The 16,121-nt window shown below is 41.9% G+C and overlaps 1 protein-coding gene across 8 annotated transcripts in view; it reads left to right on the forward strand.

The window, feature by feature from the left end:
- The window catches only part of Nr3c1 (nuclear receptor subfamily 3 group C member 1), a 138,467-nt gene extending 133,487 nt beyond the window's left edge, over nt 1-4,980 (forward strand). For all 8 annotated transcript variants that reach the window (XM_008844909.3, XM_017801064.2, XM_029569238.1 and 5 more), the window contains exons 8-9: nt 134-291; nt 931-4,980. In XM_008844909.3, coding sequence (XP_008843131.1) covers nt 134-291; nt 931-1,083 — 311 coding nt within the window. In that variant the 3' untranslated portion in view covers nt 1,084-4,980. The remainder of the gene's footprint in view (nt 1-133; nt 292-930) is intronic.
- Nucleotides 4,981-16,121: the final 11,141 nt, after the last annotated feature.

Genomic DNA, 16,121 nt, shown 5'->3' on the forward strand with positions numbered 1-16,121 from the left:
TATATATATATATATATGAACACATTAAACACATGCAGAAAGTGAAACAGTGATATTTGCCGTGAAATGTCCTGTTGGATGTTTGAAAGTATAGCACAGAGATTTGTTAATTGACTTTATCTTATCCTTGTAGTTCCTAAGGAAGGTTTGAAGAGCCAAGAGCTATTTGATGAAATCAGAATGACCTACATCAAAGAGCTAGGAAAAGCCATTGTCAAAAGGGAAGGAAACTCCAGTCAGAACTGGCAGCGGTTTTATCAACTGACAAAACTTTTGGACTCCATGCATGATGTAAGTATTAAACATAAAACCAAAATGAATTAATAAAAAAAGAAAAAGAAAAACATAACAAGAATTTTATGGGACATAAAGTATGTTTTGATGTCTTGTACATAAATATATACTATTAAGTTACATCCCTCCCCTACTTTGTAGATTTTAGTGATGGTTCAAGTTGAATTTGTAAGCTTCAATTCTGCACACATTTCTCCTGATTATAAAATATTATTGTCATTTGCATTAAAAATCCACAATGTCAGTATAGAATTTAACTGCACTATTTTTAAAAGGCAGAACCCCCTGGTATTATGTGAATGAGCCATTAAATTAGGCTAATATGGCCTTCCTATATTTTAGTACTAGCCCAGGCTGGCCTCAAACTCAAAATCTTCCTGAGTCTCTTACCTCACTCTCCTAAATGCTGGGATTACAGGCACGGGACCCTGTGCCTGCCTTTCATTATACACACAGTATAAGAAATTTAAAATGTCTTCTGTACTTAAGTGCTTACTTAACTACTTTTTAATCTGGGGAATTCCAATGAAAATTGGTGTATTTTAGGTCAGGCATTATTTTTAAAAGAAGCCAACAAGCGTGACATTCATCCTGCTCAGTTCTGAAGCCTAACCATTGCCATATCTCCTCCTGCAGGTGGTTGAGAATCTCCTGAGCTATTGCTTCCAAACATTTTTGGATAAGACCATGAGTATTGAATTCCCAGAGATGTTAGCTGAAATCATCACTAATCAGATACCAAAATATTCAAATGGAAATATCAAAAAACTTCTGTTTCATCAAAAGTGACTGCCTTACTTAAGAAAGATTGCCTTAAAGAAAGTTGAGTTTATAGCTTTTACTGTACAAACTATCAATCTGTCTTGTAGAGGTTTTGTCATTCTTTTTGTCGTGTTTTGTTTTAAATACGCACTACATGTGGTTTATAGAGGGCCAAGACTTGGCAATGAAGCACTTGGGTCATCACTTTTAGGTGACGGGACAGCACACGGTGAAATGTATTAGTTGGTATGTCCCAGCATTAGAAACCAGTGGCGCAGAGGTGGTGTCCAGTGTTGGAGAAGGGCGGCACCTAAACCACCAGTGCCGAGTCTTATGGACGCTCTGCTCTCTTTTCACTGGCTGGATGGAACTTTCTAGACTTTCTGTTGGTGTATTTTTCCCATGTATAGTTAGGATAACATTTTTGAGTTATGCATGGAAACCTGAAAAAAGTTTACAAGTGTATATCAGAAAAGGAAAGTTGTGCCTTTTATAGCTATTACTGTCTGGTTTTAACAATTTCCTTTATATTCAGTGAACTACGCTTGCTCATTTTTTCTTAAATAATTTTTGTATTCAAGTCACTGTACAGCTGTTTAAGACAGGCAGCTAGTTCATAGCTTTCCTAAATGCCGAACATTAATCTTCTGTGTGAAAATGGGTTGGTGCTTCTACCCTGATGGCACTTAGCTATCAGAAGATCACAAAAATTGACTCAGATCTCCAGTATTCTTGTGAAAAAGCTCTTATTTTGTAATATCTGCTTCCATGGAGAATTACATAGGTTGTACAGATTAACTATCCTAACTGGTATAGAGCACCTAGTCCAGTGCCCTGCTGGGGAAGATAAGGATGATGGTTGCAAAAGACTACAAAAATAATTACCAAGAGGCCCAGTTTCCACCTAGTGTCCCATTCTTTACAGTGGTTAGATGACAACAAAGTTTGTTAACTTTGAGGACCTCCTGTAGTTGTTTATGTAACTCCTTAAAATTTTTGATTCCAAATAACCAGCTGTGAAATAGCTAAGAGATTTTTAATCAGACCAAGTAATTTCTCTCACTAAATTGTACCCCCAAACTAAATCTCTAATATGGCAACAGTGGCCAAACACCCATTTTCACATTCCCACCTGTCACCAATTGGTTTATCTTTCCTGGTGGTTCAGGAAAGCTCAGCTACTGATTTTAATGATTTAGAATGTCAGGTGTCCATGTTTGTACAACTATACATCCCTACATGTGCCATAGAATTTACATGAGTCTTGTGAACTTCTTCACACTGAGAACTACCGTTGTAAACAAAGCCGAAGCTGTGGTAGCCCTTTCTGTGTGCACCTTACCAACTTTCTGTAAACTCAAAGCTTAACATACTTACTAAGCCACAGGAAATTTGATTTCTACTTAAGGTGGCCAAATTATTTGTGTAATAGAAAACTGAAAAATCTAATATTAAAAATATGAAACTTCTAATATATTTTTATATTTAGTTATAGTTTCAGGTATATATCATATTGGTATTCACTAATCTGGGAAGGGAAGGGCTACTGCAGCTTTACATGCAATTTATTAAATGATTGTAAAATAGCTTGTATAGTGTAAAATAAGAATGATTTTTAGATGAGATTGTTTTATCACGACATGTTATATATTTTTTGTAGGGGTCAAAGAAAGGTTGATGGATATTCTATATGATTTATAGTGTGCACAAGTATCCATACAGGCATCAGTGGTCCTGGAAATCACAGGTTTGCTCTAGGTGGGGACAAGCGAGATGTAGACTGGCCCTGTGTGTAGTGAAGGTTGCTGAGGCTCTGACCCAATCAGATAGCAGGGGAAGTAAGCCCCTGCCTCCCACTCTGACCACCCTTATTTCAACAGTGAGTCTGTCAGTGTAAGATTAGTTTATTAAATTTCCCCCTTGCATTCAAGTATGTAAGCAGGACAGAAAGGTGGTGCATCCTAGGCACCATCTAATAGCAGGGTTATTTTCACATGCAGCCTGTCCAACAGATTAACAGAAACAGAGGCTTTAGAAGTTTGGCAATAATATGCATAGAGGTACCAGCAATATGTAAATAGTACAGAATCCCATAGGATGCCAATAATACACTAATTCCTTTCCATCCTGCAAGAGTTCATTTCCAAGTAAAATGAGGACATGTTTATGTTTTCTTTGAATGCTTTTTGAATGTTGTTATTTTCAGTATTTTGCAGAAATTACTTAATAAGAAATGTAATCATCTGCTTTTTGAATGCTCTCTAAAAGGGAATGATCACTTTGTAATGTTTAAATTGGTCTCAAAGTACTTTAAGATAGTTAAAACCCAGTTGGATGTGAAATTTATGGTGCCTAAGAAATACCACTTGAATATTATCAATGACAGTGTTAAGTTTCAAAAAGAGCTTCTCAAAAGTAGACTGCTGTTCATTTATGGAATGTTATATGGTTAAAACTAGAAAGCACATCACACATTAATCTCCTTTCAGTCCTAACAGTCTTGACTCTCAAGAAACAGAGCTCAATAAAAAAGGATATATGCACTTTGTTTTCAACAGAAGGCAACAGACATTCATCAGACTACAAGAAGCTTTCCATTAAATGGATAAAGCTGTACTCCTTCAGAGTGTGTGGGACAGAAGAAAGTTCCGTGAATACAAGTGAAAAGAGACACGGTACCTTTGAAAGCAGCTTCACTTTCTGTATGTGGTTTCACACCATTTCAAACTGTTTAGGCTGATACTTCAGTGAGAGTTGGTGACATGCCTATGTGACTCACAGCAGATCCTAAAAAGCATCTTTAATTATGGGTGGGGAAAAAGGAATTTTCTGGTATTTTTTAGGCATTAATATGGGATACTGTAATAGCAGAACTGAGGCAACAGGCCTTGACAGTTCGAGGGTACACATGCCCAGCTGCAGAACTGTGGGAAAGGAGCTTAAGAAGCGCTTGCCTTCCCTTAGGAAAAACGACAGCTAGCATCTTAAGCACCTTAGAAGGAACACCGTGCTTAGGGTCTGTGAAGCGCTCAGTAACGAGCACAGGGAGAGAGCCAGCCAGCACAAGGCAGCACAGGGAAGGGGTCAGCAGTCCCAGCCTTCTGGGGCTCATTATTCATATTCCTGCTTAAGCACCTTGAAACCATATCACAGAATGAACAATATTGTTACACTTCAATCTGTCAAAATTCAAGAATCATGGTAGCCTTCTGTGAGATTTTGATGTTGGTTGTTTACCCCAACAATAAGCTGTAGTTGAATGTGTTCTTTAATGTGCCTGGTTTCAGTGTTGGAAGGCAAAATAAAAGTCTGCAGAAGACACTTTAAACCACTTTGGATGGAAGTTTTATCATTTTCCAGACTATTTTCAATCAGCCTGGTCCATCAGGATTAGTGGCCAGGTTTTCAGGAAAGGGTTAGCTTCTCTCTAGAAAATGTCTGAAAGAATTTTATTTTCTGATAAATGGTTGTATGAAAATACCCTCCTCAAATAACCTGCTTAACTACATATAGATTTAAGTGTGTCATATTCTATTTTGTATATTAAACAAATGCTATATAATGGGACAAATCTATATTATACTGTGTATGGCATTATTAAGCTTTTTCATTATTTTTTATCACAGTAATTTTTAAATGTGTAAAAATTAAAAACCAGTGACTCCTGTTTAAAAATAAAAGTTGTAGTTTTTTATTCATGCTGAATAACCTGTAGTTTAAAAAAAAATGTCTTTTTACCTACACAGTGAAATGTCGGACTGTAAAATTTTGTGTGGAAATGTTTAACTTTTACTTTTCATTTAAATCGCTGTTCTGGTATTACCAAGCCACACATTTGTACTGAATCGGCAGTAAATGTTAGTCAGCCATTTACAGCAATGCCAAATATGGAGAAACGTCATAATAAAAATACCTGCTTTTTCATCATGACTCCCAATGTGCTTTTGTAGAACTTAGGCAGTCATCACCTTTTTGTTTTCCTCATTCTACTGAAGGCAGAGTTACCATTTTAGTAAACTTAGGACGATAAAATGGACATGTGGCAATGTATGCATGTGACTACGACATATCTTCAAAATGACCTTATCCCTGGTGCCCCACACTTAAAAGATCGGCCACGCATGCCTTCCATGGCCACACATGCCTCCAGTGGTTATACACCCTTGACTTCACAGGGATGAAGGGCAGGAAGACTGAACTCCTGAAGCTGTTTCAAACAGGACAGTCCTTGTCACAAAAGATGACATTTTATAAACAAATGTTATCTAGTCGGAGTTCACTGCTTATTTTAGAATCCACACTTTCTCTTAAAAGTGGGAATAAACAAATATAGAAAATGTACAGTATAAAGATGAAGTGGGAGGGCTGGAGAGATGGCTCAGCGGTTAAGAACACTGGTTGTTCTTGCAGAAGACCCGGGTTTGAATCCCAGCACCCACATGGCAGCTAACAACTGTCCGTAACTCCAGTCCCAGGGGATCCGACAGCCTCTTCTGACCTCCACGGGCACTGCACGACACGGGTGCACTTACCTACATGCAGGCAATACACGCATACACATAAAATAAAAAAAACAAAAAATAAAGATGAAGGTGGGGAATCATTTGTACAATCTGTCCAGTGTTTTCTAAAGCATCCTGTTAAGGCCATTTCTATGAACTAGATAATTTATAAAGCTTCCTTTATAAATACTTTCCCACAAGCACTGCTATCACTAAGGGGGAAAAGCATTAACTTAAAAACCAAGTTTTCCTCATCCATAGTGTGTACACCAATAGTTTGTGACATGCCTACTACATAAATACTGAACATAAAGGATTGAGAAAAATATGATAGCTGTCTTCAGACTCTTGATGACTGGAAGTCATAGCAACTTCCCCGTAAAGGCCCTGGGAGCACTAAAGACCCACTATATATGACATCAGTACCTAATGTTTTCCTGCATGTGGCTGCATGCACCCATTTATGCACAAGCAAAGACCAGAGGACGACACTGGGCACCCCCTCTATTGCGCTCTGCCTTGTTCCTTTAGGACAGGGTCTCTCATTGAACCAATGAGTTTTCAGGATCACCTGTCTCCACCCCCAAACACTGGGGTTCAGGCATGTATGAGCATGCCCAGTTTTTACATGGCTGCTGGGGATTCAAACTCACATCCCTATGCTTGAAGACCACAGGCTCGCAATCTGAACCTTCTCCCTGGCCCTGTACCTATTCTTGCTTTACAATTCACTTGCAAGTATAAGCCTGGTTTTAAAAGCACCTTAACGTGCACAATACCAATACCAGCTAATCTTCACCTAATGAATAAATGAAATGAAAATGAGTGATGCTGCTAACTCATAAAAATTGGAATGGAACCCTTCTGTGATGAAGCCATTTAGCTATTTGGTATCAAGTAACCTCTCAGAGAACTAGGGCTTCTCTTTTTGTAAATTAACTATTGCTTTAGTGAGTACTTACTGTACACTAGGTACTAGGTTTCAGGTTTCAATATACTATCTCATCTAATTTTAGGAACCCTTTGGGCTACTATAAAATAGTATTCTTATTTTCACATATATGAGGAAACTGTAGCTTAAAAACCTAAGTAACTTCCCCAGGGTTACAAAGCTTGGAAGTGTCTAAGCAGGACTCAACCCTGGGCATCTGGCTCGGGGTTCATGCTCTGGAGCACTGCTGAGACATTAGGAATACGCAGCTTCTTGGGGGAGCACCTGAGCCCATCTTGAGCACTGTCAGTCCTCTTCTGACATGATCTCATTTAACTGAAATCCTTTTACTACCATATTGCTTTCAGTTTTGTTTTTTTTAAACAATTTACAGTTTTTATTGAACTCTTGTGTGTTTCATACAATGAATCTTAATCATATTTAGACCCCCTCCTCTATCTGCACCCTCCTATACCCCCCCATCAGATTTCCTGCATTGTTATATGTGTTAAGGCCCATCTAGTTAAGTTTGTGTCCCCAGATATCCCTCAATGTGTTTATCTACTGGAGCCTGGTCAACTTATCTAGCATCACTCCCTTAAGGAAGATCAGCTGTCCCTCACTCCAGCAGTGATGGGATGCCAATAGCCCCTCCACTAAGCTTGGGGTTTCTTACCCTTTTCCCCAGTTCTATGCAGGGTTTTTGTCTTATTGAATCAGCTTGTGTCTTGTGCATGCTATCACCATTGCTCTAAGTTCATGTGAACAAGTTCCCAGAAGCCTAAAAATCTCTGTTTCCTTATGATCATCCACCACCCCTGGCTCTTACAGTCTTTCTGCCCCCTTTTCCACACTTGTCCCTGAGCCCTGGGTGGGTGATTTAATATAGGATTTCAATCTAGGGACACAAACTCTGCAGTCTTTTATTCTCTACACTTTGGGCAGCTTGGGCCTTCTGTGTTAATCGCTCTGTTGCATAAGGAAGCTTCACTGGTGAGAGTTAAGAGATGCATTAGTGCTCCCTCTACCCCCATTCCGCTATGTTCCCTGAGCCTTAGTTGTAAAGGTTCCATTGTAGATGTGTCACTTAGGGTTGGGCATCTCATAGACACTTATTCTCCGAGTTTGACCAGTTGTGGAACTCTGTAAAAGTTCCCATCTGTTGCCAAAAGAAGCTTCTTTGATGGATGCTGAAGGATATACTTGTCTGTAAATACAAGGATCCATATTTAGCATACAGTAAGAAATTCCATTTGTCTAGGGATATGACAGACATAGGGTTTTCTCTAGGATCTGTGACCTTTCCAGCCATGTGTATTTGACCATGTTTACAGTACCACGTACAAGTTCCCTCCCACTGATTGGGTTTTAAGTCTAATTAGATAGCTGTTAATTACCCCCAAGATAAAAATGCCAAGAGATAGTTGGCTATATTGGTCATTGCTGTGGTTATTAGGCTTTACTGCTGGTTTAACCATTAACTGATTTTCTCCCTTAGCAGCTTGCATAGAATCCTCTGATATCATGAGAGCTAGTCTTCAGGGAGGAGACTTCCAAGTCAACTCCAACTCTATTGCTCCAAGTCCTGTGTCCAAAGAATGTCCTGTCTTCAGCAATAGGGTCTTACCTCAAGTTCTAGAAGGAAATCAAAGGTTTTGGCAATAGCCTGTGTTATTCTGGGAGTCTCTTGGACTACGCTGACCAATAACTCCAAGGGACATTTCTCCTGTCTGGCACTATGTTTTTGTTATGTAGCCTTCAGCTATACACATGCACTCATGTTCAGATATTATGTGTATTTCTCAGTAGGCTTTTGAACTAATACAATTCCCTTTGGTTTTTCACACCACCTACGCATTATTCCTCCCCTATCTAACCCATCTTCCTCCCTTCCCAATTGAAGTACCTTTATTTTCCCTATTTCTCCCTAGATAATACCTGTCTCCTATTATCCCCCTCTCTTGATCTCCTTCTTCTTCTTTACTCCATGGTTCCTTTCCATTTTCCTGGCTCCTGTGGTTACATCAGAATGTATGCTCACATATAAGGATTTGGTGCTAAGAGCCACAAATGAGAGAGAACATACATCGTTTGTTTTTCTGAGTCTGTGTTACTTTACTTAGTATAACAGTTTCTAGTTCCATCCATTTACCTGCAAATTTGATGATTTTGTTTTTCCTTACTGCTAAGTAGAACTCCACTGTGTAAGTGTACCACATCTTCATCATCCATTCACCACTTGTGGGACATTTAGGTAACTTCCATTTCTTAGCTATTGTGAAAATAGCAGCAACAAACATGGCTGTACAAGTATCTCTGCAGTAGGATGAGTCCTTTGTGTATATGCCTAAAAGTGGTATAACTGGATCATGTGGTAGATTTATTTTTAGTTTTTTTAAGAGTTCTCTACACTGCTTTCAATGGTGGTTGCACCAATTTGCAATCCCACCAACAGTAAATGAGGGTTCTGTTTTCTCTGTACCCTCACCAGCATTTGGTATCATTTGTTTTCTTATCCGTTCTGACTGGGGTAAGATGAAATCTTAAAGTGGTTTCGATTTGCATTTTCCTAATACTAAGGATGTTGAATACTTTTTAAGGTGTTTCTTAGCCACTTTTATTTCTTCTTTTGAGAGTTCTCTGTTTAGATCCATAACCCATCTTTTAACTGGGTCATTTGTTTTCTTCATTCTTTTTTTTTTTTTGAGTTCTTTGTATGTTCTCCATATTAATCCTCTGTCAGATGTACAACTGGTGAAGATTTTCTCCCACTCTGTGTGCTTCCTCTTCACTCAGTTGCTTGTTTCCTTTGCTGTACAGAAGCTTTTTAGCTTAATGAGGACCCACTTATCAATTGTTGATCTTAACTCCTGAGCAACTGATGTTCAATTTCCTGCACCTAAATCTTGTAGGTTACTGCCTGTATTTTCTTCTAACAGTTTCTGAGTTTCAGGTTTTATGTTGAGGTCTTTGATCCATATGGAGTTAACTTTTGTGCAGGGTGATCAATAGGGTCTAATTTCATTCTTCTGCAGGTGGAGATCCAGTTTTGCCAGCACCATTTGTTGAAGATGCTGTCTTTCCTCCAGTGTGTGTTCTGGGAACCTTTGTCAAATATCAGGTAGCTGAAATTGCATACACTCATGTTTGGGTCTTCTATTTTGTTCTATTGATCTACATGTCTGTTTTTGTCCCAGTACTACTGTTTTTATGACTATAGCTCTGTAATATAGTTTGAGACCTTGTATAGTAATCCCCCCAGAATTACTCTGTGTTCAGGATTGATTTGGCTATCCAGGGTCTTTTGTGATTCCTTACCATATCACTTTTGACTTGGACCCCTGGTTGAGAGTGAAAAACAGTAACTCCAGATAGATTACAAAAAATCCTTTTGTTTGTCAAATATATAAGGAACCTATGTCACTTAGCATCAGTCATAGCAACTCAACAAACCTACAGGTGACAAGGTATAAAGAGGTAACAGTCAAACTGAGGCTCAAAGCTATTTAAAAATGAAAATTATGATGCAAATAAAATTGTATTCCTACCTTAACAAGAGCTATTCAGCCTCTGGATGTAAAAAATAAAAAGGTGAAAACACAGAGCCATTTTACACCAGGTGAATCGTTTTTAGACTTTAGCTAATCTTGTAAGCAGCTATTAACAGCATAACTTCAGAGTGTCTTCTTTCTGCCAGACACTCTTGCCTACATTCTTATATATCAGGCTTATTGTTTCTTAGTTAAAATGAGACAAAATTCCGGTAAGGGAGACAGTTTTCCTTTGCTTCTTTACAGAAGTGAATCTCTAAACAAAGTAGCTCACAGAGACCACAGCAGACACCTGAAACAATGCTTTGTTCTACCCAGTCCTCTTGATGAAGGAAACATTGATTTCTGCTCATTTTCTATGCCCTCATCAGGAACAGCAAATACAGTGGTAACATTCTGGTGGTGGAGTCTCTAGGAAGGAGGCATTCCCAGGCAAGAATGCAGGCCTCAGGAGAAACAGAGGCTTGCAGAGCTACAAAGAAATTGGGTGTTTAAGTTTTATGACAGTTCCCTTGCAAGCATTGCCCGACGTGGGTGCACTTACCTACATGCAGGCATAACACTCATACGTATAAAAAATTTTTTTTTTAATTTTTAAATACATAAATAAATAAAAATATTTTTAAAAAAAGATTTGTGACAGTTCATCTATATACTTTCCCTTTGTTGACGGGGGAATGTTTCTTTTTTCTTTTCTTACTTTCTTGATTCCCCCTTAGTTTTTCATGTGCTCATAACAAAATGTACCCTCTCCATAAATAATGGGACAGTAGCAAATGGTGCTACCACCACATCCAGCTCTCTGCTGTTTATTATCCTGGATTTGATTTCTATATGACACTATTTATTGGAAGGTGTGTGCACTTGCCACAGCACACACAGAAGACAACTTCCTAGAGTTGATTTTCCCCTTCCACCATGTGAGTCCCAAGGACCAAACTCAGGTCATCTGGCTTGACAGCAAGCATCATCCCTGCTGAGCCATGTTGTCACTGGCTCTGATTTTTGTTTTTAATTTATCTCTGTTACTTGGGCTCTTTTGTTTCCTGTTGTTTGATTGGTTTTGTTTTGTTTTTGTTTTGGGACAAGGTCTCCCTTTAGCCCCAACTGGCCTGGACCTCGGGCTAGCCTCAATCTGATTTCACAGAGATATGCCTGCCTCTGACTCCTGAGTGCTGGGATCAAAGGTGTGCACCACCACACCTGGTTGCTTGGGCTGTTTTAAATCTGTTTTTAATCACTTACTCTTATGTATACATAATAAAATAAAATAAAAAACCCTAAAAACAGATACTCAACAAATACATGTACTCAGATTCATAGCAGCACTACTAACAACAGCTGAAGTAAATAAGGCCTAAGCTTTGCCATCCCTGCAAATGTGGCTTTGTCTTATAAGGAACTACTCTGAAAGAAGAGTGTGGAACATGCAAATCCTCTAGAGTGATCTGCTGCGATTTCAAGAATCAAGAAAAAAGCTTTCAAAAAGGGAGGAAAGAGGATGGAGTTCATAAAAAGTAAGCAAAGGCTCACATGAGAATAAGTCATGGATAACTTATGATCAGTTTAGTGACCCATTATGCTGCAAGCATATTGCTGATCCAATTCAAAAACCATTAAGGCAATGCCAGAAATCCAGGAACAAGTTCCTGTCCTCAAGAAGCAAAGATGAAGGACAAATGACTCAGCATTCCCATCCCTGTGTACCTACCCAAAACAGTGACCCTCATACAAGTGTAGCACAAGAGCCAAAAAGAGAAACCAATCCAATGGCCATCAGTGATTGTTGCAGGTTTCCTCGCAGGTCCAGCCCACAAGGGACTGCAGGGAACGAGGGTTCTGGCTGAGGTGGGGGTGAGTGGCGCCGAATCAACACACAGACTCCGGGAGTCGATGAGAGAAGGCAGTAGGCAAGGTGCTGCTGACTTATTTATTGCTGGGAAGTGTAAGCCTTATATACCTCTCCCCCTGCCCCCAGTGTCCCATAAGTTGGTGTGTCACTTCCTAATAGATCCCCTCATCCTGGCAGGATCCCCTCATCCAGGCAGATCGTAGGTTGGCTATTTTGCAGAAGTGCGGGCTGCACTCTCAAAGAGGAAGCTGTGTTCTCTTAGTGCAGCCTGTGCTTAAGCCTGGCACTTCCTCTCCTACATATCCATCCCTTTTTATTATAGAAAGGTCAGTGAGAGCCAAGGTTCTTTGCCTCAACATAGTTGACCCCACCTCAGAGGGCACCCAGCTTGATGGACTGTGCCTGTCTTAGGTCGTCCTGACCATCAGGATCTTACCCATCATTGACTACCAGCCCTCGAAGGGTGTGACCTCTGGCATGACCATGTGAGGGAGGAGGAGGGCAAGAAATTACACAGCCGCTTTTCGGATGTTAGCAAGCCAGACGTGCTGGACCTCAGGGGGGCATTGTAGAGACAAGGTGTCTCCGGGCTGCCAGGGAGGAAGCCTGCGGGGATCCGTAAAGGGGAGCGTGTCTCCAGGAGTGAGCGGGAGGCAGTGTTCCCATGGAATAGGAAAATGCAATGTGGTGGGAAGTTTATAGGTGGGAGGGCACCGGGTCCATGGAGTATGCCTGACCCTTGGGGGCGGGGGAGGTGGTGGCCCCAAGGGGCATGAAGAACACTGTAGTCTCAGAAGTGTCTTTTACTGAGGGAGACCAGATTTTGAGGCCCCATAAGGAGCCCTGGCTTCAGGTTTCCACGAAAGTCGCCTGTTGTGATGTTTAAGAGGGAGTGACAGAGACATTAGGGGAGGAGGGGTTAAGGACTGGGCTGAAGCAGAGCAATCCTGCAAGGGACCATGTGCCATTTATGGGAACAGACGCATGAATCAATTCCATGGTGGGGAGACCGAGGGATTCATTAGTAGTAAAGAGAACTGGGAAGGCAGGTGACTGTTCATCTACAGGGAGGATCAGAGGTGGTAAGAGGACCAGTGCCCAGAGAGCTAAAGCCTTGGAAGAAGCACAGCCAAAGGACAAAAGGGTGCCAAAAATAACGAAGCCGGAAAAGGATGTCATGGCTTATCGAACTCATAGTCGGGCCCGGTCTCCAGATGGGTTTCCGTAGCTGGCCGGATGTCTCTTGATGGAATCCAGATGGGGGTTGTAGTGTCCTGTGGACATATACAAGCTTATCCTCATCCTCATGTCAGGACAGGGGCTGGTTTCTGCCACAGGGATGAAATCAGATCCTTCCATCTACCTAGTGGCAGGGGCGTAGCCCGAGGCAAAGAGGACCAATGTTTGTATGCTGGACTGACACCCCCCATCATCAAACATGAGGAAATTAAGGTGGAACAAAGCCTCAGTAAGAGCCAGGTGAGGGTTGAGTTTGGCCTCAGCCAAGGGGCTTTGAGCCAGGAGGGACTCAAGTGTCCTGTTGGTCCTTTCGACAATGGGTTGTCCTTGTGGTTTATAGGGAATACCAAAGGTATGTTTGATTCCCCAGGAGGAAACAAATTTATTGAATTCTTGGGAGGAATAAGCGGGCCCATTATCAGTCTTAAGCGCCCAGGGTAAGCCCATAATTAACATGGCGGACTTTATACCTTTAATGGCATATATAGTCTTTTCCCCTGAGAGAGCTAAAGCATAAGTACAGGAGGAGCATGTGTCAACTATAACATGAACGAATCTCAATTTCCCAAAAGGGGGGTAGTGAGTCACGTCCATCTGCCAAATGGCATTGGGTATCAAACCACAGGGATTCACTCCTCCCCTGTTAAGGGGCCTGAGTGGCATAAGCAGGGCACAGGTAGCACATGAGCAGACAAGGTGCTTGCATTGGGACATGGGGATTTTTGGGAGGAGTTTATGAATACTCTGAGGGGATAGGTGGAATTGTTGATGTAAAGCTCTTACTTGTTCTAACAGGCTAGACTGGACTGTCATGATCAGGGCATCTGTGGCGGCATTCCCCTGAGCTAGGATTCCAGGAAGTGTGGAATGTGAGCGGATTTTTTGAGCAGAGAACTTGCTCAAAATATGGGGAGTCAAGGCCTGATTAGTTGGTGGCTTGGCGGATGGATGAGTACAAGGTCCATGAGAGGGGTGGGCACTCATGGCTGTTGCGCAGCATTGGAGCCGACATTAACCAGAAAGGCAGACACAGGCCGGCAAGGGGCAGTAAGGGGTGGGCAGGCTATGTAGACAGTGAAGGGCAGGCCGAGCAGAAAGAGCCACAGGTAGAGGTGCAGCGCGTTCACGAAGGTGGCCTAGTGCAGGTCACTCAGCATGGCCCACACCCCCTGCCGGAGGATCTGCAACATCTGCGACGCCATCGCCCACCTTCTGCACCCCGGCCACCACAGCTCGGCCTCGTTGCCTGGGCTGTAGCAGCCCATCTAGCCCCAGCCCGAGCTCTGGGGAGGCTATGGAGGGGACAGGGGAGCACAATAGCGTCAGGCTTTTTATTGAAGGTTTCTCCGAGCTCGCCACAAAAGCATATAAGGACTGTGAGTCACTCTGATGTAAACTGCCCCGACATGAAAAGGTGTATCAGATCCAAATGTCTTGTGCTTAATGAGGGACTTCTGAAGGCCATGACACATTCAGCCATATGCTCACACGGTGTCTCCGGGACAGGCAAAGGGATGACCTGAAGCCTGGGCTCTGAGTTCGGGGTGGATCAGCCCTTATGTGAACTCACTGGGACAAGCCGAGAAGGGAAAGGTGCCGATGTGGGCTTTGGGACCACACAGTGGAGTGTGCCTTCCTGATTTAACAACAAATATGACAAACAGGGTAGAGGGGACAGGGTGGCCACTCGCTCACCCTTGAGCAGCCGAACGGACAGACAAAACCTGGGGCCTACTCGCCGAACGAACTGAAGTTGGGGGCGTCGCCAATGCTGGGGGGCCAAGAACCTTGTTTGGGCACCAGCTTTTGCAGGTTTCCTCAGGGGTCCAGCCCACGAAGGACTGCAGGGAATGAGGGTTCTGGCCAAGGTAGGGGTGAGTGGCGCCGAATCAACACACAGACTCTGGGAGCCAGATGAGAGCAAGCACTAGGTGAGGTGCTGTTGACTCATTTATTGCTGGGAAGTGCAAGCCTTATATACCTCTCCCCCTGCCCCCAGTGTCCCATAAGTTGATGTGTCGCTTCCTGATAAATCCCCTCATCCTGGCAGGATCCCCTCACCTGGGTAGATTGTAGGTTGGCTATTTTGCAGAAGCGTGGGCTGTGCTCTCAAGGCAGAAGCTGTGTTCTCTTAGTGTAGCCTGTGCTTAAGACTGGTACTTCCTCTCCTACAAGTTATGAACAGGGAAACAAAATGTGTGGCCAATCCACACAATGGAATAGCATATATAGCCACAAAAAGTAAAATACAGATGCATTCTGTAAATACAAATCTCAAGAGCATGCTAAAAGAATCGAGACTTACATGACCATACGTTATATGATTCCACTTAGATGCCCAGAAAAAGCAAATCTCTACAGCCAGAAAGTAGGCCATGGGTTGCCCATGGCTAGGGACAGCATCAGGACCAAATATGCAAGGGAACATGTGAAGAGACTGTAAGGAGTGATACAAGCATTCTGAAATTGGTTACAGTGTGATGACTGTGCATCTAAATGAACTGAATGTAAACCCTTAATCTCTGCACTTAAAGTAGATAGACTTCATGGTCTCGATCTCCTGAAATATTACAATGATGAATAGACTGACAGCAAAATTAGACAAAGAAATTACAACAAAACTACTAATATCCCTTATGAACGAACCCACATGCAAAAAGTCTAAACAGTCATCGTTATAAAATCTATTTAAAAGGAGAGTATATATAACCAATAGATTATCCCATAAATGCAGGGTTGCAGTAACATTAAGAATCAATCAGTGGGGCTGGAGAGGTGGTTCAGCAGTTAGAAACACTAGCTGCTCTTGTAGAGGACCTGGGTTCAGTTCCCAGCACCCACATGGTGACTAACAACCATCTGCTGCTCCAGGTCTAGGGGATCAGATGCCCTCTTATGGCCCTTGGGCATCAGGCACACATGTGACACACTGATACACATGCAGGCAAACATTCATACACATTAAAAAAAATTTTTTTTAAATAAAGGTA

Source organism: Nannospalax galili, unplaced genomic scaffold (genome assembly GCF_000622305.1).
Source record: "Nannospalax galili isolate Female #2095 unplaced genomic scaffold, S.galili_v1.0 scaffold222, whole genome shotgun sequence".
Classification (NCBI taxonomy): domain Eukaryota; kingdom Metazoa; phylum Chordata; class Mammalia; order Rodentia; family Spalacidae; genus Nannospalax; species Nannospalax galili.